General features: G+C 40.7%; 1 protein-coding gene across 4 annotated transcripts in view; it reads right to left on the minus strand.

Annotated features, from left to right (window-relative positions):
* clstn1 (calsyntenin 1) overlaps positions 1-22,322 on the minus strand; it is a 56,868-nt gene that overhangs the window by 5,811 nt on the left and 28,735 nt on the right. For 2 of the 4 annotated variants that reach the window (XM_012850443.3, XM_012850442.3), the window contains 14 exons: positions 18,827-19,035; positions 17,470-17,619; positions 17,088-17,273; positions 15,379-15,627; positions 13,956-14,077; positions 13,705-13,867; positions 10,634-10,684; positions 9,545-9,702; positions 7,888-8,036; positions 6,183-6,427; positions 4,495-4,665; positions 4,236-4,381; positions 3,999-4,134; positions 1,739-1,923 (listed from right to left, as the gene is read on the minus strand). In XM_012850443.3, coding sequence (XP_012705897.2) covers positions 1,739-1,923; positions 3,999-4,134; positions 4,236-4,381; positions 4,495-4,665; positions 6,183-6,427; positions 7,888-8,036; positions 9,545-9,702; positions 10,634-10,684; positions 13,705-13,867; positions 13,956-14,077; positions 15,379-15,627; positions 17,088-17,273; positions 17,470-17,619; positions 18,827-19,035 — 2,320 coding nt within the window. The remainder of the gene's footprint in view (positions 1-1,738; positions 1,924-3,998; positions 4,135-4,235; positions 4,382-4,494; positions 4,666-6,182; positions 6,428-7,887; positions 8,037-9,544; positions 9,703-10,633; positions 10,685-13,704; positions 13,868-13,955; positions 14,078-15,378; positions 15,628-17,087; positions 17,274-17,469; positions 17,620-18,826; positions 19,036-22,322) is intronic. The other 2 variants (XM_012850444.3, XM_012850445.3) reach the window with 1 other exon arrangement.

Here is a 22,322-nt window from a genome sequence, read left to right on the forward strand (position 1 = left end):
GTGGCGCAGGAGCATATATCTGTCTGGACTTGATGAAGCGTCATACAAGTACAGCTCATTTACCATTTTTACCACATCACAGAGTGGACCGAGTTCCTGAAAGAAATGACATTATCAGTGGTGTATTCCTTCTATTCAGGACTTTGGACTTGTTTATTTTTTAAGCTTCTCTTTCTTTATTAAATATATTTATTTTAGCTTCTATTCTGCCTTCAGCTGCCTACATTTGGTCCTCCTTAAACTCCTGATTATCAGTTTTATAGAGGTGAAGCTGGTGAAGCTAAATGAAGCGTTTGAAGATTGTCTCAAACCCTTTTAAACTCAACATCACGTCGCTTCGAAGTGTCAATCCAGAGCAAATCGACTTTAATTAGACGACTCGGCTTCCTGCGCCATTAAACTGCGAATAAAGCTGCAGAGTCCCAGTATCGTCTGGCCCATGACAACAACCTCCAAGTCTCGCCTCAGATGCTAAACCAGACGACTGGACTTTGACTAGGCCATTGTAACGCTTGAATTTGCTTCAACCTCATGTGTTCGGAGTCGCTCTGCTGGGAGGTGACGCTCCGCCCAAGCCGCCAGACTTCCTACAGCTGTTTTTCTTCTTGTCACTCTTCAAAACAGTCAATTTCACACTGCAAATAGGGAACTAAAATGAAGTAAAAATTTCTTGAAATTAGTGTATTTTTCCTTGATATGAGGAGCCAAATAAGACTATTTGCCAATGGAATGAGTATTCTTACCCCTAAAGTAAGATAATTAGATTTACTGCACTTGAAATAAGATGATGGAGATGAATTGTTCCTATTTTTAGTGCAAAAATCTCATTCTATTGGCAAATAGTCCTATTTACCTGCTCTAATCAAAGAAAAATACACTGATTTCAAGAAAATTTCACTTACTTTTAGTTCCCTTTTTGCAGTGCATTAATTCATTACCGGAATCTGAAGACGACTGGTTGCGCATTGCCATTTATTTGGGAGTACTGGAATAAAATGGCCTGAGTACAAACGAAGGCAGCACTTCAGATTTTTAGTCGTTGCTCCTTCCTCTCTTAATTTTGCCCAGTTTTCAGCATTTTGTTTCATAGAAACGTCTGAGGTGCAATTTTTCTTGATATTTGTGCACCACGGCTCTATTTTTGGGTCTAAACAACATAAGCTACAGCAGATGGCTTCAGTTGCATAAACGAATGAACGGGCAGGAAAAAAAAATGGAGATAAAATAATGTCTTTGCTAATCTTTCGGAGAGTTCAGATTACATTTATGTTCAGCCGATAAAAGACGCTGAATCAATAAATGGTCATTTTATCCTTTAGGTTTTTATTTATTTATTTAATAGAAACAGGCTTCATGAAGCCGATTTGCCCAGAATGTGATTCCATTTTATTTTTACCTATATTTATTTATAGCTGCCAACACACTGACTCAAGATTCTGTCGCCTGCAGCAAAAGCAACAAAATGGTCACCAAACATAAAGCAATGATGGTTTCATTCCTGTTTCAAATGTGACTTCATACATCTGCAACTATGCCCCCCCCCCTTCCATCCCCACAGGACTGTCAATTATCAGGGCTTAGATAAAAACTAGGACACAGTCACAGCCTCACACAGAATAACTGAGCAAGTCTGAAGCTGTCTGCTGCAGCTGAAGCCTCTTTTGTTACAGAGTGACACATTTTGTTTCATTTTGCTTGGCTGCACATTTATTTTTTCCTGCTTCTTTTGTGCCTTTACCTCCATGGGGTTGACCGTGATGGTCAGGGCCGAGTCGTCCCAGTCCATCTCGTTCTCCTTGCCGCTCTCCTGGTCCCTGACGGAGCGCTGGTGCGCGGCTCGGATGCGGAACACGCCCATGAAGATCATCAACACCAGGAAGCTCACGCACACCACGATGACAATGGTGGCAGCGCTGGGCACCACTGCAAGGGGAACACGAACGCAGCACCGATCAGAAAGCAAGCAGGTTAGCTCTCCGGTCTGATGCAGGGAAAGGTGGAAGAACGTTTCAAGGACAGCGGCAGCGCCAGGCTGCGTCAGAGCTGCACATGACTGTGTTTTACGGGCTCAAGGTGTTTGTGCGTTTTCTTTAAATAGCTTTTGCCGTCTCCACTTTCCCCAAAGCGATTCAGAGATGTATTCTGGACCCAGAATATTTGTCAGTGCAGAGGATGACAGAGGCCAGAATAAAAGGTTGAGCTGAGAACATGGCCTGTGCAGATGTCACGGACTGAGCTCAAGTGTAATCCCTTAAAGCAGCGCCATAAAATAAAACTAAACTCGTATTTCAAGCACGCCCTACTTTGGCTAAATACGCTGTAATCCATCTACAGCGACGCCTGCCCCTTAACAGACCAGACACTTTTCAGGAGACTGAATTATGCAGATTTGATTTCACCATTTAGCATCAATACCATTTGAGAAAAAAAAAAAAAAAAAGCTAAAACAGCTTGTGCAATATGTTTAACACAGTCCTTGGGAAGCAGTGTTGATATAACCATCAATTTAATCTAAAATCAAAAGTATAAAATCTTTAATCAAAGTACAGAGCCTTGCAAAAACATTCACCCCGGCTGAACTTTTTTCTACTTTTTCACTTAACTATAAACTTCAACGTGAATTTTAAGGGACAGTCCAACACAGTAGTGCATAAATCTGATGGAAGGACAAGGATACGCGGTTTTCAAACTGAACCGACTCTTCGTAGAACCGCCTCTCACTGCAACGATAGCTGCAGGTCTTCTGGGGTACGTCTCCACCAGCTTAGCGCATCTTTTTTTTTTTTTTTCTCTTTTTTTTTTTTTCTTCTTTTTGGGTTTTCTTGGTGTTTTGTGCGAGGTGTTGGGAGGTGGTGGTGAGGGGTGTTGTTGTGGGGGCGAAGGGGGGGAGTATGGTTTTGGTTGTTGCTTTTCTTTTTTTTCGTTTTTTAGTTTTTTTTTCTCTTTTTTTTCCCTTTTTTTTCTTTTTTTTTTTTCTTTCTTCTTTTTTTCTTTCTTTTTTTTCTCTCCTTTTTTTCCCTTTTTTTCTTTCTTTTTTTTCTTCCTTTTTTTTTCTTTTTTCTTTTTTTTTCTCTTTTTTTTTTTCTTCTTTTTTTCTTCTTAGCGCATCTAAATATTTCCCAATTTCTCTTTGCAAAACAGTTCAAGCTCAGTGAGATTTGATGGAAAGCCTCCCCGAAGCATAATGCTGCCACCACCATGCTCAGCTTGATGTGCAGCGTTATCCATCGCAATTTGGCAAAACGTTACATTTTTAGTCTCTTTCAAGCAGAACACCTTCCACATGTTGTTTCCTTCCCCATCCACTTCACAACTGTACGCTACTTTGTGTTGGCTTGTCACCTAAAATGCCTTATAGAATATACTTGGAATGTGACAAAATGGGAAAAGTTCAAGTAGTGTAAATAGTTTCTTAAGGCAAAGCCATATATTAAAAAATATAGTGGTCCTGAATAACATTTGTCTAACTTGAATCTTTGTGATTTAGCCTTTTTTTATTGAACTGCATGTAATTTATTCTCTTGTTCTGCTTCTTTCTCACTTAAAAAATTTATAAATGCTGCACTGGATATAATCAATGTATCCTCTTTTGACAGCAGAAGTCAGAGGGCCTGTGCTGTTTATCTTCACAAACCCAGATTCAGATGAAAAACGAGATTAAATCCATCAGAAGGACAAAATCTCTAAGGACGGCTAGTTTGAAGAAAGGAACATTTTGCTGTTTTTTAGCAAACACAGCAGGTAATCGTTAATTTTAGGTTTATACCTGTACTACGCTATACTAGCCTTCAATATATTGTGTTATTGAGAATCTTGACGTTATTTAGGGGGGATAATGTTCCTCTCAAAATGTGAGTCGGGGTGTAGGGAGTAACTGTAATCAAATAGGGTCTCCGGTTAATACCAATCCCAAGAAAATACGCTTTTAGACCAAACACATCATCATTAACACGGTTTTAGCTATTAACACATTTCATGTCCTGCTCATAGTCGAGTACCTGAGGCCTGGTGAGCGTTGGCCAAGTTGTGACCGGACAGATCCCCCGAGGCGTGATGGACAGGGTTGATGAAGCTGGGCGCCACCATGGCGTTGTTGACATGCTCTACGGGATTGGCTGTGTGGATCACATTCACCTGAGGAGAGGAGAAAACCCGCTCGTAAACTGTCCTCATTTTGAGATGACCCTCGTTTATAAAAATGATGGTGGCGTGCCGTTAAAGGTCCGTAATCCTACCTCAACCTTGAAGTCGTTGCTGATATAGCGGCCGTTGAGCTCAGAGCAGACCAGCTTGAACTTCCTGTCAAAGAGCGCTTCGGTGTGCCAGTTCTTGTAGCGGATAAGGTGCAGCACCTGCTCGTAGTTGGCCATAGTGTTCACGCCTGGAAGACACAGAGGAGCTGCTGTAAACAAAAGCTCACTGCTGCGTAAAGCTTCGGCAAACTGTAACTACGTTCTAGTTGGTGTATTACTGGTCGGGTTCTGCCATTTGTACCATTTATCACGAGGCCCAGGTTGGATGAGCTCATCTCCAGGGCGCGCTGCTGCAGCTGCGAAACGTCCACCTCCAGGCTCTCGTGCTCGCTGTCCAGCTCGTCTCCCTCCACAGAGACTTCACACGAGTCCAAGTTGTGCATGATCTCCTCCGACACAACCGTCTCTTGAACTGAAAGAAACACAAGGAACAGGGAAAAACACCGTTACGTCTCTATACCAAGAACCTGACACTACGCTTTAGTTAAAAAGTTCATTAGGTTGAGCTGGAAATAGTCACCAAAAGTAAGAAATGCTGGTCGGTTGCTAAGGCTCAACAGGCGCTGGTAAATGTGCAAACTGAATCCCTAATGACCAGCTGACCATTTTAGGATGAAAGTTCACACCGCCCAGGAAGGATCCTAAGCAGTCGACTAATAATTAACGGGTTCGGTCCAAAAATATCACTAGGCTCGCTGCTGTGTCCGCCACCCCGAGCACTTTGGGATGTCAGGATGAGGGAATATTCATCAGTGCAGATTGAGCGTATGCATAGTGTACCATTAGATTAGGCGGTGTCATTATTAGATCCTTGCTGGGAAATTTAAGTCCCGCTTGTGTAGATTTTGTAAACCTGATGCATATGTGCACCATTAATTTTTCCTCTGTGGTTCGATGCTGAAGTATTTTGTAACGTTCTGCGTCGGGGTCTTTAAGCCGGATTCCAAATTGGATTTTCTACAGTACCAGATGAGGAGATATAAGCGATTCTGGTTGTTTGCATCTTTCGGAGTATCATCACATGTCAAAAAAAAAAAAAAAAAAAAGGTAGAAGCTCAACAGTGTTATGGGGATAACTGGGAATGTTTGTGTTATTTATTGCATAAATCGGTCATGACCTGTCATCTCCTTTTTAGTGGCCTAGTTTCATAGCTTTAAATGCACTCCATATTCTCTGTACTTTTTTTTGCAGCAAATAATTTTCTCTGGCAAATAGAATTAAACATCTATTGTGACCTGGTTTGCTGTCTGGTCATGAGAGGTGGGTCAGATTAAAGCAGGTAAGAGCAACTGATCTTACTAAGCCCTTCTGTCCCATATGGCGCGCTGCTCACAGCAGCACATTGCATCTCAGTGTATCTGTGTCGACTAGGGAGCATGTCTATTGTCCTTCCTCGTCTTAACTCATGTGGAAGCCTAACAGATGGCCCGTCTGATCACTAACCACACCCAGAAATAAACAACTTATCTCTTCCATCAGTCGCTCCGTCTCTTTGTGTCGGTGTAATTCCCTCATCCTCCAGGCAAAAATCATTAACTATACCAGCTACAATGCATCTAGAGGGCTAGAAACTGCTCCTGGAGGCCCTTTCAGCCTCTGAGGTTATTTATTTAAGAAGAAAACAAAACTACATACGAAGGAAGACTATAGATCACAGCTCAGATCCAGACATTCAGTCTATATAATAAACAGCTTAAACTACACCAACATCACGGTTAAAAATACATACCTACAGTCACGGTTAAAAGAAAGTTTCAGTCGAGACGTATAAAACATAAGTACTATACAAAGAATAAGCCAAAGTGGAAATATTAGTGAAAAATTAAGTAAACCCCCCAAAAATCTGGATAAATTCTAGACTCTGCAAAATACTAAATGTTTGTCTCTACCTATAAAACTGTAAGGCGGCATCTAAAAGCGTCTCTCACCTGTGGGGTCATCGTCGGTACCCTCTGCTGCTTCGGACTCGGCGTCGACCTCCATTTCACGGGTGATTGTGCTCACGATGCGAAGCTCGGGGAACAGAGTCACTCCTTCCTGGCTCTCGAATTCAGCGGCGCTGCGAGCGAAGTGGTCGATGCCGCTCAGGCTGATCTTCGGCTCCTCGGGCTGCATCACCATCACGTAACCTTCGGCGTCTGGCACTCCCACGCAGGCGTCCTCGTTCAAACACCTGGGGAGGATTGAGTAAATAACCACAAATAAGGGAAGGACACCAGGGCAGTCAAACTTTTATACAGTAGCAGGCCACACACTATCAAGTAGGAGGGTGCACTCATGCCGGTGCCTGAGCCCCGGAGGGGAGAATTTTGAAAAATAGTCTCCCTGATGTATTTTGGAAGCTTTCAAGACAGGTGATTATTTAAAGAATAGAGTCAGAGTGCATGTTTTAAATTGAATAAAAGGCAAAAAAAGAAGTGAATGATCAATTCTTCAAAAACAACCTTTGTTTTTTTATTATTATTCTTAAAACATTATTTTTTCACATGATGTTATCATCATGTTTTAACAAGGTAAGGTAATCTCCATTTGCATAAAATTAGTTTAATTTGAATTACTAGCACCACATAAAACAGATCAGATCAGGTGAGGTCTATTCATCTTATTATTATTATTCACAGTTCTGTTCTAAAAACAATCGTAACATATCTTCACGAACCAAGTCGAATTTTTATGATAAAAATACAGGGTTGGAATTTAAAATTGAATTTACATGTTGAATTTATTTCAGTCATATTGCTCTTTCGAAATCTCTTATCTCAGTTTAATTTCACTTGCACTCATCACACACACATGATTTCATATCATCTACGAGGATTCTAGAGACGAACACAAAATGCATCCCTTGAAAAACTTCGATAATTTGCTGCTGTAATATTATATTATATGTAATATTATAGATTTTTCAGAATAAAAAGCTAACAGATGTGCATAATCAAAAAATATCAGAAATACAATTAAAGAGCATTAAGTATTGTAAGAAAGCCCATGCTGTTTCTGGATAAATACATTACTGTATGAGTTAAGTTCTATTCCGTTTTATGCCTCTTTCCTTGTAAGTTTGAAATGTCCCATGCTCCTAAATGCACCATAGCTTTCTGACGCTCGTGAATGCATCACACTGGTCTATGAACGCGGTGCTGTGCACGATTGATCTTCCGCTTAAAAAGCTTTGCAGTTTCAAAATTCACGTCGGCTCTCACGGTTTTATTGCACTTTTCGGCATTACACCGGTTTGTGTTTTGATCGGAAAAGTAGCATCTCGGTTGGAACAAGGAACCCAATCACTCGTTAATGTTGCTCTCAGCGGAGACAGATGCAAAGGTGATTTTTGGGATGTATAATCGGGGAAAAGTAGGCGGCGGCAGGAGCTGCTATAGACGGCGATTTGCCGCCGTTGACCGGCTACTTTTGACTGCCCTGGGACACATATTCTCTAATCTAATAAAGACATGTCCAGTCACAGAACGGCTAAGATTACAAGAGGACAAGACGAATGACGACTCTGGAGTGTGGAGAACATTTGAGGCCCCCCTTGTGTTTGTGAAAAAGCTACGACCAGCATAGAAGTCCAGCATTAACACATAACGGTTTACTGGTTGAGGTAAATAAAGTGTTGCCTCTGTTACTTACTTGACAGTGGTGGAGATGCGAAGGTGCCTGATGCCTGGGGTTGGGAACTGCCGGGAGTTTAAGTAGGAGATGTGCTGCATGACTTTCTCAAAGGCACTGATGTCTTCACCTTCCACAGTCAGAGAGGACTGGTTGGGGTTGAAATCAACCTAAGAGAAGGAAACGAAGTAAAGGTTTGCTTAATTTGGCCCCAAAAGTTCATTTATTCATCTAAATAGATCTTCCCAGGGTAAAACTAAATCTCTGGAAGCTGAATCGTAACAAGCAGTGCAGTTTTTGATTCGCTTTTACGTAACGTGCAGACAAACTGGGGTAAAGGTTACTGCAAAGGATTATGAGACGATTAGAACATTGTTTGCTCCTTTTCAGTCTGCTTTTTAGCATAAATAAACTTCCTAATCATTTCCTCCTCTTCTTACAATTCACACATAAAGGCATCTTGTGACAGAAGCTCAATAGAAATGCAACAAGAAATGGGCAGGTGACCACAATGGGACAGCGTATGGGGATTTTCAGCCTGACTCAAACTCCAAAAGCTAAACTATAGCCAACACTCTTTAGTGTGGAAGTTGTTACTGACGGAACAGAAGACTTGCTTTTCAGATATTTCAAGCATCATTGTGGTGTTTGAAACAAAGTCAGAGGATGCACAGAGAGGTATGAAGCTCCTTAAAAGGAACCTATTTTTGATGACATATTCTCACATTTCTGTTTCATTCAGGCCACAGATAGAGGAAGAGAGCAAGGCTTTTCATTGTGCTCTGCACAACATTCGCATATTTGCACATTTTGCATCATTGCATCTCCATTTAGCATTACAAATGCTGTCGAACTCTTAGTTTTTAAATGCATTTTTGCACAAATGCCCTTTGCACAATCAATTCTGTACATACAAATGGTTTTTAAAAATACTCACCTGTACACTGTGACTTCTCCTGCATTGCCTACATTTAAATTGTTTACTTTTAAATCACTGCTGCACCTTATACTGTAATTTAATTTTTACTGCAATTTACAAGCTGTATGCAACAACATTTTATTACGTATGCACTCTGTGCATACAAAATGACAAATAAAGTTGTCTAAGTCTAAGTCTAAGATAACAGGAAGGCTGAACAAAGGACAGTTATATATAAGTTACAGTATATACAGTTATAATACTGCACAGTTCATTATTTCATCCATTTGAAATGGATGTGAAGCCTACTGGATTTTGTAATGTTGGCAGCCTGAGTCAAGGTAAGGATCTAGATTCTCTAGGGAATATGGTTGATGTAATGCTAGCCACTCCGTCCAAACTAGCCACATCCTAAACTGTTAACTTTGTAATATTTTTTGTCCTATAAGGTAAGAAAAACCTTGTTTGACAGCAACTGCTGTTTAAGTCGACTGCTCTCACACACAATGTGATGTTGTCTCTGCTCTGCTCGACATGGAAAGGTGAGACAAAACATATTTGTAGTGCTGTTCTGTCGTCTTCCTATATTATAGTTCTTACAAATTACACGTTATGTAATATATTATACAGAAAAAGGCACGGTAGAAAAAAGCGACAAAGAAAATCACCAGTAACACGCTACAAAATTCAGCATCTCTTTAAAAACCAAGCGTGTTTAACTGAACAGACCCGCCTGCATGAGTCACTCTGCTCCCTCACCTTCACCGCTGAAGCTACTTCCTCAGGCAGCTGAACGTCGAGTCCTTCTTTGCAGGTGTACAAACAGTCGATCACCTTCTTGTTCTCCAGTTTGCCGGAGCGGATGATCAGGCCTGCGAGGTTCCCTCGGAAAAACTGAGCCATCCGGGCATTCCCGCCTTGTTGCATCAGTTAAAAGGATGGGAGAAAGGGCACAGCAGAAACGAAAAAAAAAAAAAAAAAAAACGAGTGAGTTACTCAGGGAGGGAATCAGCAGATTTCACGTGTCAGGGCTGATGATGCAAGCATGCTGTCTGGGTGAGCAAAGCTGGCATGAATGAAGTTCATGCAAGTTAGTGTATGTTGCCCCTTAAAGGCCTGAGGCCCAGAGGATGAGGCAGGCTGATGATGGATGAGCTCATGTATGCCATCAGCACATGCAGCATGTAAATCAATGAAGTGGCTTAAAGTGCTAAGACACTTTAAGGAGAGGAAAATAAAATAACCTAGCTAAAATGTCAATGAGATTGGTCAAATAAAATCTGCAGCACTGAGCCTTTATATCTGTTTTCATGTTTATCGCTGATCAATGAGGGCGATTAATTCAGGGTTAGCCCCAAACTGTCCATCCTAAGGTCAGACAAACAGTGGGCGATGTACTTCTAGTCTCCTTCAGGTTTGTCATCTGATACGTAGGAGTTTGGACAAGGTCGCACTTTGACTAGAAAAGTCAGCATGGACAAAAACATGCAGCCAGGCAGGCCAGAGTTTGACGTGTTTTTGTTTTGTCCTTATTATGTTTCTATTACTGTTCTGCTGCTGACAGCGCATCGGCCTAAATAAAGGAGAAACCTATGGGCCGATCAACATCTACATAAATGATTAGAAAGAGGAGGGAAATGAAAGAAATAAAACAGGTAGGACCGCATCACAGAAACGTATACATGCTGCAAAGACGACTGATAAACAAGGACAATCGGCGATCTTTCTAGAATGTTTCTGTCATTCTAGTTGAAATGGTGTGAAGATGCACTTTAGCTGTTAGCATGGTGGGGGACATTGTGGACACATGGACATTCATCTGAGGAGGAAGGGAAAGACTTAAGCAACCTGAGGTGGTCTCAGGGCCTGTCTCAGTGTCATTGTCATGTCCTGAGTTCTCTGTAAGGGATGGAAACGAGAGAGCAGGGAAAGAGAGAGGGAGGAAGATTGAGGGTCTGCAGGAGAGATTCAGATGCTGCAGAATAAGGTCACGGCGCATCGACAGACATTCCCCGGGAGAGCAAAAACAACATTTCTAGACTAAACATAATATAAAACAGACTGGTTCATATTTCCCCCAGAAAAAGCTGATTAAATACCACTGCTAGAGTATATTTTGACTATTTTATTATCAAAAACTGTGTGATACACAAAAACATAAACTACAGCTCCCTGTAAAAGTATTCACACCCCTCGAACGTGTTGTAAATCCACTCACAAGCGCAAACTTTAAGGTGTTCATAAGCAGGTTAGAGTCCAAATTTCTAAAGGAGTAACATGTTGAAAAGTGTGCGTGTATTTTTATTCAGCTCCCACTGCCCATGCACCCTGGCAGCATTATGCTTTGTAATTAGGGCTGGGTGATGTGGACCAAAAAAAAAAAAAAAAGATCTCAATATTTTCTAGGCTTAAATTTATCTCAATATGATTTTCTTATCATAAAGTAATTGTAAAAACGCATTTCTGAATCAAAGCTTTATCCCAAATGTCTCACAGGCTCATTTTCTAACAAACAGCTGGAAATAAATATGAGAAATGGCTGAAAAATAACCTACAGGAATACATAGAAGTATAATTGTAACGCAACGCAGACCATCTCGATATAAACGATATAGTCTGATCTTTTATCTGTTTTTTAATCTCGATATTTTTAAAATCTCTATATATTGCCCAGCCCTAACGGCAATGCTTTACTCCAGCAGGGGCAGGAAAGATGATCAGAGTTGATGGGAAGATGAATGTAGCTAAAAAGAGGGCAGCCCAGGAAGAAAATGTGTTACAGGCTCCTAAAGACTGGGCTTGACTAGAACTGAGGTTCACCTTCCAGCTGAAGAACAACCCCAAACATACGGCCTGAGCTAAAGTGTGTTAGATCGGCCCAGACCTAAACCTATCAGAGAATCTGTGGTAAGACTTGAGAATTAATGTTAACAGATGATCTCCACCTAATCTGACTGAGGCCTAGTCCACACATAGCAGAGTTTAAAAAAAAAAGACAAATCTCCCCTACACCGTGTTTAAAAATAATACCAGTTTTTAGAAAGGTTTTCTAAGTTTTTAGAAAGGTTTTCATCCACACCAACCTGCAGAAATATGCCACTGAGCGTTTTTTTAATATAAAATATGACAGATGCATACGGGGCAGGGTACCGCAAAACTAAAACTTATGTCAGCCAATCAGAATCCTTCCTATTAGGAATGAATCATGGCGCCAGGATGTTCGATCTATGCTGATAGACAGATAAAGAAGTTGAGCTTCTTTTAAACACCATATTAGAATATAAAGTTAATAAAACTGATCCAAAACCGGTGGTGGCAGCGTTGAACAGCATTGTGCCTCTGTAGTGGGAGGGAGAAATGCAGCTGATCTCAGAGCCCTCTTTCTCCTCTGCCCCTCACTGTAGTGCAGCAGTGGGGCTTGTGACCAGATACAAACATAAAGTGTCTGAAACGATGTAAAAATCAGCACTTCTCTGACAAAATTCATTTCTAACTCCACCGTATGGCCAAGTGTGTAAGCAAAGGTCACACAAGTGTGACGCAACGCAGCAACAGCCCATGATGCACCGGACATTAATATCCATCTTTTCACGTACACAGGCAGGCTAAAAATTTATAAATCTCCACTTTGGCCGGAGTTTTTAGGATCATTCGTTTTATGGGATGTATAACGCCATTTATGTGGGGCTGAAAGATCTAGCTGCATAAAAATTTCTATTTTTTCCCAGATATCCTGCTACGTGTGGACTAGCCTTGAGGTCGAGCCAGTTCACAAAAATGCAAGTCACTACACGTACAACGCTGGAAGATGTAATTGTAGCAAAATGTGATTAAAAAAAACAACTTTCTTTCAAGGGGGGGCTGAACACAAACAGAAACGTATCATTTTGCTTAGACTAAAATATGTGCTACTTTGTGTTGCTGTATCACAAAGTAATCATCTCTGAAGCTTGTGGCTGTAATATAACATGTGACAAACGTTCAGGGAGTATGGATACTTTCCTAACACCCTGTGAGCCACACAAAAATGAGCTTGTCCATTTATAAAAGGTAAATCTTTAGCTGCTGTCCTTCAGAGTCTCACAGTCCTGCCCTCCTAGATGCATCCCTGCTCCAACACACTTCAACCAAAAAGGGGGGATTAACTTGTCAGCACGTCGTCAAGTTCTGCAGAAACTAGGCAAACTAGGTTCATTTGATTAAGGCGTGTCAGAATGGAGGTTTATCTAAGGCTACGTTCACACTGCAGGTCTTAATGCTCAATTCCGTTTTTTTTTGTGAAATCTGATTTTTTTGCGTGTCCGTTCACATTTCCAAATATATGCGACTTGTATGTGATCTCCTGTGTGAACTGAATTCGTTCAACCTAAGTGTCCCGCATGCAACACTCGAGGACGCGATGACGTCACACGTAGCAAGCGTCCTCAGTGTTTGTGGAAGTAAACATGGATTATAATGCTGACGCGCATTTTGCGGCCATTAATTTATTTTCTAACTGGAGCTTTCCCTCCATTGACTGGTCTCCTCATTGTAGTCCGCTATGGGTGTCGTCTTTCTTCCCGCTTCTGCATAGCAGGACGCAGAATAGTGACGTTTGTCGAGTATCGGTGACGTTCAGGTCGGATAAATGCGACCCGGCCGTACAGACACAGGTCACATTTGAAAAAATCAGATATGTATCGGATTCAGGACCACATATCCAAGTGGCCTGGGTCGCATTTGAAAAAATACGATCTGGGTTGTTCAGACTGTCATAAAAAGATCAGATACAGGTCACATATGGGCAAAAAAATCAGAATTGGGTCACTTCAGGCTGCAGTGTGAACGTAGCCTAAAAGTTGCAGGACAGTGGCTCTCGAGGACTGGAGTTGAAGACCCCCGATATAAGCCAGGAAGGCATGATGAATGAGAACATCTACCCTGCCAGCAGGCACCGACGGTGAGCTGCGTCTCGATCTTAGAGGGGTGCAGTGGGTAGTCCTCTGTGACCATGAAGGGCTCGAAGGCAGTCCCATCAGCAAACAGGGAGACGGTGGGGAACTCCACGTTGAGCACGTAATGATGCCACTCTTTGTCGCACACCTGTAAACACGCCGGCGACAGCACATGTAAGCACAACGGATGCGTCTCTGAAGCGGCACACAAGGCTTGGCCTGAGAGGGCGGCTGACCTGGTCAAGTTTCCAGTGGAACTCTGCTGGCTTGTAGTTCTCTGCCTCCGACGGATCCTGGCGCAGGAGAAGGATTAGCCTGCAGTTGTGGACGTAGAGGGAGTAGTGGTGTCTGTTCATATCTGCAGGCGGGAAGAAAAGGGAGAAGATCACGTTCAGATCCGACTCCCTATCTAACCTCTTTAAAATGCAACCGCAGCTTAATTAAACTTTTTAAAAAAAAGCAGTTTTCACGTGATCTGCTCTTCTACTAAGCTGTATATTCTGGGGGACCCATCACTACATGATTACCTCTCATTATATAGTCGAGTACTTATCACACTGCAAGAAGGGAACTAAAAGTAAGTCATGCTTTCTAGAAATTAGTGTATTTTTCCTTGGTAAATAAGATGATCTGCCAATGGAATAAGATTTTTGCACTTAAAATAGGAGCAACTAATCTCCATCATCTTATTTCACGTGCAATATATCTAATGATCTTATTTTAGGGGTCAAAATACTCATTCCATTGGCACATCATCTTATTTACCTGCTGAAATCAAGGACAAATACACAAATTTCAAGAAGATTAGACTTAGTTTTAGTTCCCTTTTTTGCAGTGTATAGTTGTTCTTTCCTCTCTGTTTGCTGGAGTGCAAGCTCTTTACAATATAGATCATGTGTTTACTTCCTGAATACAAGCCTTAACACTAATTGTTGCATAACCATTATTTCCCACATGTATACTTGCAATGTGTGACATGTACAAAAAACCCTAATGAAGCATTAATCTTTAAGAAAACAGCAATTTTGTACTAACGCTGCTTGCAAATACTTGCGTTTGCTGCTTTTGCTCTCATTAGTGCGGCGATATTTAACGTGTGGTGAACCATAAAAGTGGGATTCACGCTTTCATGACTCGGTGCTAAACGGAGGTCACGAGTACGAGAGCATCCTGTCCAGGGCGCAGCCGCTCTGATGTAATCCTTCTTATATAAGCAGCCGAACTGAAGCCGCCTGCTTCCCCTCATCGCAACGCAGACTTTACAGCGGATAAGATCAAGGCGGCTTTTGACTGGACATATAACCTCTAACAGAAAACAACGTGAGGTGAGAGAGGGAATCCAAAAAAAAAAAGAAAAAAAAAAGATGAGTGTTTATGCGCGCTGGGCGGTCAGCTCAACACAAACACTGATTATAGCTGCAGTCTGAGCCAGAGATACAATGGCTATTTTAATCCGATGAACCAGCAGACCCCGCGTGTGCAGCAGTCATGAGATACCAAGAGAACCTGTCGCAAGTTTGACCTCTTTAATAGCCCCCAGATATCTGTACATTTGTTCTCAGATGCATTTTGTAATTCTCAACAGAGAAGAGCTGTTTTTTTGTTTTAGTTTTTTTTGGCAGATGTTCAGGCAGTGAACAACACTTCTTAGACCTTTACCCGTTTTGTCAGAGTTACAGAGGATAGTCTCCTTTTCGTGGGAGCCGGGTCCATGTCTCATCCACACGGAGATGGTGAAGGGCTCCTTCAGGTTGGTGTTCACCAACCCATCAGGCACCTTGATGGCCTGGGTCCCATTGAACTCGAACACCTGGTCGCTGTCGTGGCCGTTATCTGTGGGCAGTCCCACCGTCCAGTTGGCGGAGCTGCTGGGTGCAGGAAGGAGCTCCACGGTGCCGGAGCTGGCTCCTAAAATACAAGGAAAAGTAGTTAAAGTGCCGCTTGTCTGCTTTCCTGAAAAATCCTGTTTACCCTATTAGTCAGTTTTGATGGACATCCATTTCTTTGCAGGTTTGCATATTCTTTCAGAACATGGATTGAATAGAGCTCTGTGAGTTGTACAAATCTTGGGATATTGTCTTTTAAAGTAACCCTGCTTCAAACTCAGCTCCTTGGTCTTCATGTTTGTTCACTAGGAAACCTTTGAACCATTTAAATCAGGGATGGGCAACTTCCGTGATAAAGAGGGCCACATTTTTTTCAGCACGACCATTGGAGGGCCACATGACCACCCACTTCAAATAATTGGATATGAAAGACGCTACAAATTATTCTCAATAAGAACAAATTTTAGATGAATTTATATCTGTATGTTTACTGCACCAACATGTAACTATTTTCTGCATATAAATGCATTTTAAGCAAAAGACAAACCATTTGCTTTAAAAAAAAAATTGAAAAAAAGGAATTTAAACTCCATATTAATGCATTCAGGAGCATGGGTCATTTCAAATTTACAAGAAAAGAGGCATAAAACGGCACAGAACTTAACTCAAACAATAATGTGTCTATCCAGAAACTGTGTGGGCTTTCTTACAATATTGAATGCTCTATAATTGTATTTCTGTTGCTTTTTGATTATGCACATCTGTTAGCTTTTTATTCTGAAAAATCTAATGTCCCATGCTCCTGAATGCACCATAGCTTTCTGACGCTCACGAATGCATCACACTGGTCTGTGAACGCGGTGCTGCACGTTTGATCTTCTGCTTAAGACAAAGCTTTGCAGTTTCAAAACTCACGTCGGCTCTCACAGTTTATGTTGTGTGTGAATGACAAGAGACCAAAAAAAAAAAAAAAATTACCCATGTCCATACTTCTTCCCATTTTGTCTGAAAAATGTGACTTTCTCGTCAAGTTTTCCCTTTATTCCACTGCTAGTGGCCAGGGCTCTTGACTTTCTTCCTAGCTGTTGCAAAGCGGCCCGTGCCCGCTATTGTTGGGTACGCCCCCCTATCGGTCAAAAGTATAATTACATTTTTAATTTTTTTTTATCATTATTAAATTATTATTGATCAATTCGCGGGTCGCACTGAGTGATGACGAGGGCCGTGTGCAGCCCCCGGGCCGCCAGTTGCCCATCCCTGATTTAAAGCATGCAGTTAATTTTGAAGGGAAATTGGTTGCGCTGGTTTTTATTAAAGGGATGGTGATAAACACTTTTGAGTTTCTCGGGTGTAAAAAAACACAATTTCTTTCCAGTTCGCACAACAAATCCACAACTTTGTGCTGGACTATTACGTGAAATGCCAACAAAATGCGTTGGAAGTTTTGTGAAATGTAGAAAAGTGCAAGCAAAGCTCTGCACAAAGGCAAGAGTCTAATTTTAAACGCTAATCCTAAACATTTCCAGCAGAGGATTTATTTACCGCACAGCTTGTGCAGAGACTTCTCGGAGTAGGTATCGCGGTCGCAGCCCTTTCCAATGTGGTTGGTTTCCAGTTCAATACTGGCCCGGATGGAGGTGATCGGCACATCGCACGTCTCCAAGTGCATGCTGGGGAAAAGGGCCAGGCTACCTGTGCCCGGTTCATACTCAGTCCTCTTATTGAAACCTGAAAAACAGGAAAGAAGAAGAAAAGAATTAAGAGACCTTCCTCAAAAGAGCTGATTTTTGGTGAGCTACCAACACAAGGTTCATGTATTAATCAATGACGAAGGAGTTTTATAACAGTGATAAACTGTGTAGACTGTGTCATGAAGTCACTTTGGGTCAGCAAAGACACCCCAGAAGAAGTTTTGCTTTGATACCTTGCCAGCTGGGTTTGCAGGTGGGCTTTATGCTGATTTTGACCAACACGTCCTCAGAAGCTCGGTTCTTTCCGCAGTCGTAGGCCGTCACGGTCAACTTGTACATGTGCTCTTTGCCGTAGCTCAGCTTCTCGGTGTTCTTAATAAAACCTGATAAAGACAATAACAAAGGGGAAGAATTCTGTATTCTGACCACTTTCTGATTAAACTAAAATTTGACTAAACTTAAAAAATACAGCAGATAAATTACATTAAAACAGCAAACATATATAATTTGTTTGGTTAAAAGCCAAAAATACTCTTTGGTGGCTACAGAAGCCTAACTTTGTTTTTTTTTAACATGCTACACTAATTTAGATCATTCAAACAAGCCACTGCAAACGTAAAGGGTTTAGGGCAGGGGTCTGCAACCTTTGGCTCTGGAGCCGCAAGTGGCTCTTTGGACCTTTCCATATTTTTATTATAATGTTGATATGATATGTGTATATATATATATATATATATATATATATATATATATATATATATATATATATATATATATATATATATAAAATGATAATAATAATGTAATAAATGCAGGTTTTAGCAGTTTTCTTTCTTGGAATAATTGCTTTTAATTTTCACAACAGAATGATGCTGAAAGTGGCCGTACTATTTAATTTTTTCATTATGTTGGAAATTATGATTTTTTTTTTTTTTTTTACATCATTATCCACATATATTAACATCCCGTCCATCCTCTTTTTTTAAACCTCAAAACAGACAAAATGGGCATTTCTGTACCGATGACAACATATTTCCCACAGGAGATGTTTATCAAGAATTATAACTTGCCTTTTTTCAAAAGGCCAGGCAACGTTTGGGGCTCTGAACGAGTATAATTCAAGTGGACTGTAGGCAAAATGTCTCTTTAGACTGTAAAGGATGCAGCCCCCTGGTCTAGGGCAACAGCTGATTCCCACAAATCTTTCATGATCAAATTCCAACTTTTTCCAGACTCAAATTTTCAGAGCTCTCAGTCCACTTTGGACTTGTTTCTAAACCATGAATGCAAAACTTCACAATGAACTACATATCTGTATGGACTCTGCATGGCAAATATGTTTCTCTTTTTATCTGACAGATCTCTATTGTGTTCTCTTTTTCCACATAAAAATATGAGTAATAGACACAATCAGAGATTACCGATCCGTGTGGATGTTTATCTCTAGAAGCCACTCATTATATGTCCTAAATGAAAACCTTAAATGAATAGGCACTGTGATCTTTGTCAACACAATTCATCCTCTCAGCTGTTTGCTAATCCTTTTCCCAAGCAGGCAAAGGGACGAGGATGCTCCATGAAGGTCCTCACCATCTTTGTCAATGGTAAAGGGCACATCTGGTGTCACTATTTCATAGCTGCAGATTTGGCTGAACTGGAAGGAGCAGTCAGCATCCACCGCCTCCACCTTCAGGATGCTGTCGTATTTCTTCCCCTCGATCACGGTGGCTTTGTATGTTTTCTCCTTGAACACCGGAGCGTATTCGTTGATGTCGTTCACCTGGATGTGGACAGTGGCCCTGAGAGGAACAGGAACACAGTTGGGACATCAGCTAGATATTCAACAATGAAAAGGACATATTTCTCTAATTATTCTCTATGAGCTTATATTTGTCTCCTTAATACCAGGAGTTTAACTCTAAATAAAAAGGCTTATCAGTTTCATTTTTGGTTGTATTTGGATTGTTTTGTTTTTCTATAACAGACTGTTAACAGAAAGCAGTTGGCCTCAAGAGCAGGAAACTAATTAGCTCTTATTCTGGATTAAACATCGTCATCCGACTTCATCCGGGACCTGGAGGACACTCGAGGGCATCAGCTGGTTTCAAGTCAAGCAGCGCTTAATAAAATCTGTTGATTTATTGTCTGCTAGTAAAAAAAAAAAACACTTCATTCACCAAGTCATATATACCAGACAACAATTAGATCCTAACAAGCACTCAAGAAAGCATCTAATTCAAATGATTATTTTAACACTGTCTCCCTTTAAAATGTTACATTTGGCTGGTTACTACAATTTAATGGGGTTTAAAGTAACTCTAAATCTGCTATGAACCTAAAGTCAAAAAACATTAAATGTTGTTTAATCACATCTGCAGCATAATGAAGAAATAAATGTACACACTGAGAAAATACCCAGAAGTTTTAGTAAAGATGATCTCAGACAAGCAACACACACCATACCAGAAAAAATTCAACAATAAGCACAAGCAGTTCATTTAGGCATTTGATCTGATTTTAGAAACCAGAGCTGCACAACTTATTAAACTGCAATACCTATTGCACCTTAAATATGTGCAACATCACAATCAAAAAGTACTGATTAGATGCAATAATTTGCAGGCTACAACATTTAGGATGCAATTTACCCCGGCTCTGCTTGCTATCAATATGCAATTGAAACCACATTTACATACACTGAAAAAGAAAAACCTTTTCCTTAACAGGAAAGAAGACTAAAATGATTTATATTTGTCAATTAATAAAGAATAACTTTTCGCCTATTTTTGTCAAAATTAGAACTTTTTGTGAGCTTCTACCATTTGGCAGATTGAGATGTTTCTTCAGTATTTACACATAATTTAAATACTTGGGATTTGTTTTAGCTGGGTAATTTGTGTGCATACATTTTCCACGCTGAAAAGTAGCAAAAACTGCATTTAAATCAGCCTAATGTCATAAGGGGATGTTGTGAAGAAAACTGCACTACATCTCCAATCCAGTGGGTGGCAGTATTAAGAAAACAGAGACCTAACAAGCTAAACCTGACCGATAATCCTGTTTCCTGCCATCTGCTCACAAAACAAGAAGGAGAATGCACAACTTTTGTAGGTCCTCTAGCTTTTGTACATTTTCTATCACAAAAGTGTGCTTAAATATACATCTCATTTAAAGCAGAAAACAACATCAAGAACATTAACAGAAGTCACAAGATTGCAAGAGTGTCCACAAATCTTCATTGCTAAGCACATAAATCCATCCCTCAACAATCCAAGGGTAATCTGAAAGGCCTACCCCCAATCAAAGGGTTTTTATGCAAGAAAGTGTGGACTGGGAAAATTAAAAGTACAGTATTTTTCAGACTATAAGTCGCATCAGTCAAAAAATGCGTCATAAAGAGGAAAAGTTGCACCAGACTATACATATTTATTTATAAATTAGTTTTACACAATCCCAACACTAAAACCTGACTTTTAAACTGAAAGTTGTCAAAATTACGCTGAAATTAGACGATGAGCGTAACGGTGCTACCTGTTAAGCTAACAGCATGACACGGATGTTTCAGAGCAACATAAAGCTCACGTGCATCAGCAAAGTTGTACGCCGCCCAGACAACAGACCTGTAAGCTAGCGCTAGTTGTTAGCTTCACGCTCAGCCTAATAACAGGGTTCTGTCTCGGTCTTTGTTGTCTATAAATTCATGTTTTAATTAACTTTTAAGTGGTACAGGAGCAGCATATACTAGAGAGCCCTATAGCAGTAAAGTTCACTCGTTGGTTCATGGTCAATTTGAATTACCATTCTAAATTGATATATAAGTTGCAACTGACTATAGGTCACAGGATCGGCCAAACTATTAAAAAAGGGAGCGCCTTTTAGTCCGAAAAATACAGTACTCGGGTAAAATTGTGTCAAAATGCTTGGAGGGCTTTTTAAAATCCCGGGTAATGGCTGAAAGTCCCTGCAATGCAAAAGGAGACATGGTGTCCTTTTATTGTGATACATCTACCCTGTGAAGTGCAACAGTCTCTCCTACAGCAAAACACCCACAACATGACGCTGCCACCCCCAGACTTCACAGTTGAGATGGAGTCCCCAGGGTTGAAAACTTTCTCCTCCAAATGTAATAATGCTCACTGTGGGCAAACACTTCAATTTAACTTTCATCAGACCATGGGACATGTCTTCACAAATTAAGGCTTTTTGCCATGAATGAATTTGCAAACTGGAATTTGGCTTTCATGTGGCTCTTCGAGTAATGGCCTCTTCCTCACTGGGTGGCCTTTCAGCCCATGTTGGTGCAGAACTTGTTTAATTATACTCTTACACCAGCTTCAGACAGCCAATTCTCATCTCCCCATGGTATTTCACTTCTGTTCAGGGACGACGAGCACATTTCTAACCAGACTTGTGGAGGTTCACAATTTTATTCCTGATATCTTAGCAGGTTTTCCCCAAAATCCCACACAGCAAAGCAGTGTGTTTTTGGTGTGCCTTAAAGTATAGCCCCATGTTACTTTATTTAATGCAAACGTTCTGACATTAAAGTCATAAACATCTTTCGGTCAGTATTCTGGCACTAATGTAAGTATCTGGTTTCAACTGTAAATATTTATTATATTAACCATGTTAAAGTCCTAATGCTGGTGAAGATTCTCAGTCATCCAGGTCATGGTCATTCCAAAAAAGTAAAAAACAAAGCAACTGGACTTGTTTCCGTAGTTCAAGACGTTTCGCTTCCTCCCCAGATAAAGATGCAGAAGTGAATTTCTCCATTGTGAGATCAATAAAGTTCAATTATTATTATTATTATTATTATTATTATTAAGACAGGCCAACAACAACCCTAACAACTCCTCGTTACAGAGGAGTGGACCAGTTTCGGTTAAATCTGCTGCCTTAATGTCTTTAACGACCGTCCATTACTAAGGGGTGGTCCTGTTTCCGTTTAATTTGCATGTTATCTAAGACATTACAAGGCCTGTGTTTGGCAGTAGTATAAAGCTTGGTACACCACATTACTCCAGACTTTTTGAAATGAGAAAGCTTCCTGGAGAGGAGGCAAAACGTCTTCAACTACGGAAAA

This window comes from Fundulus heteroclitus, chromosome 1 (assembly GCF_011125445.2).
Source record: "Fundulus heteroclitus isolate FHET01 chromosome 1, MU-UCD_Fhet_4.1, whole genome shotgun sequence".
In the NCBI taxonomy this organism is placed as follows: Eukaryota; Metazoa; Chordata; class Actinopteri; order Cyprinodontiformes; family Fundulidae; genus Fundulus; species Fundulus heteroclitus.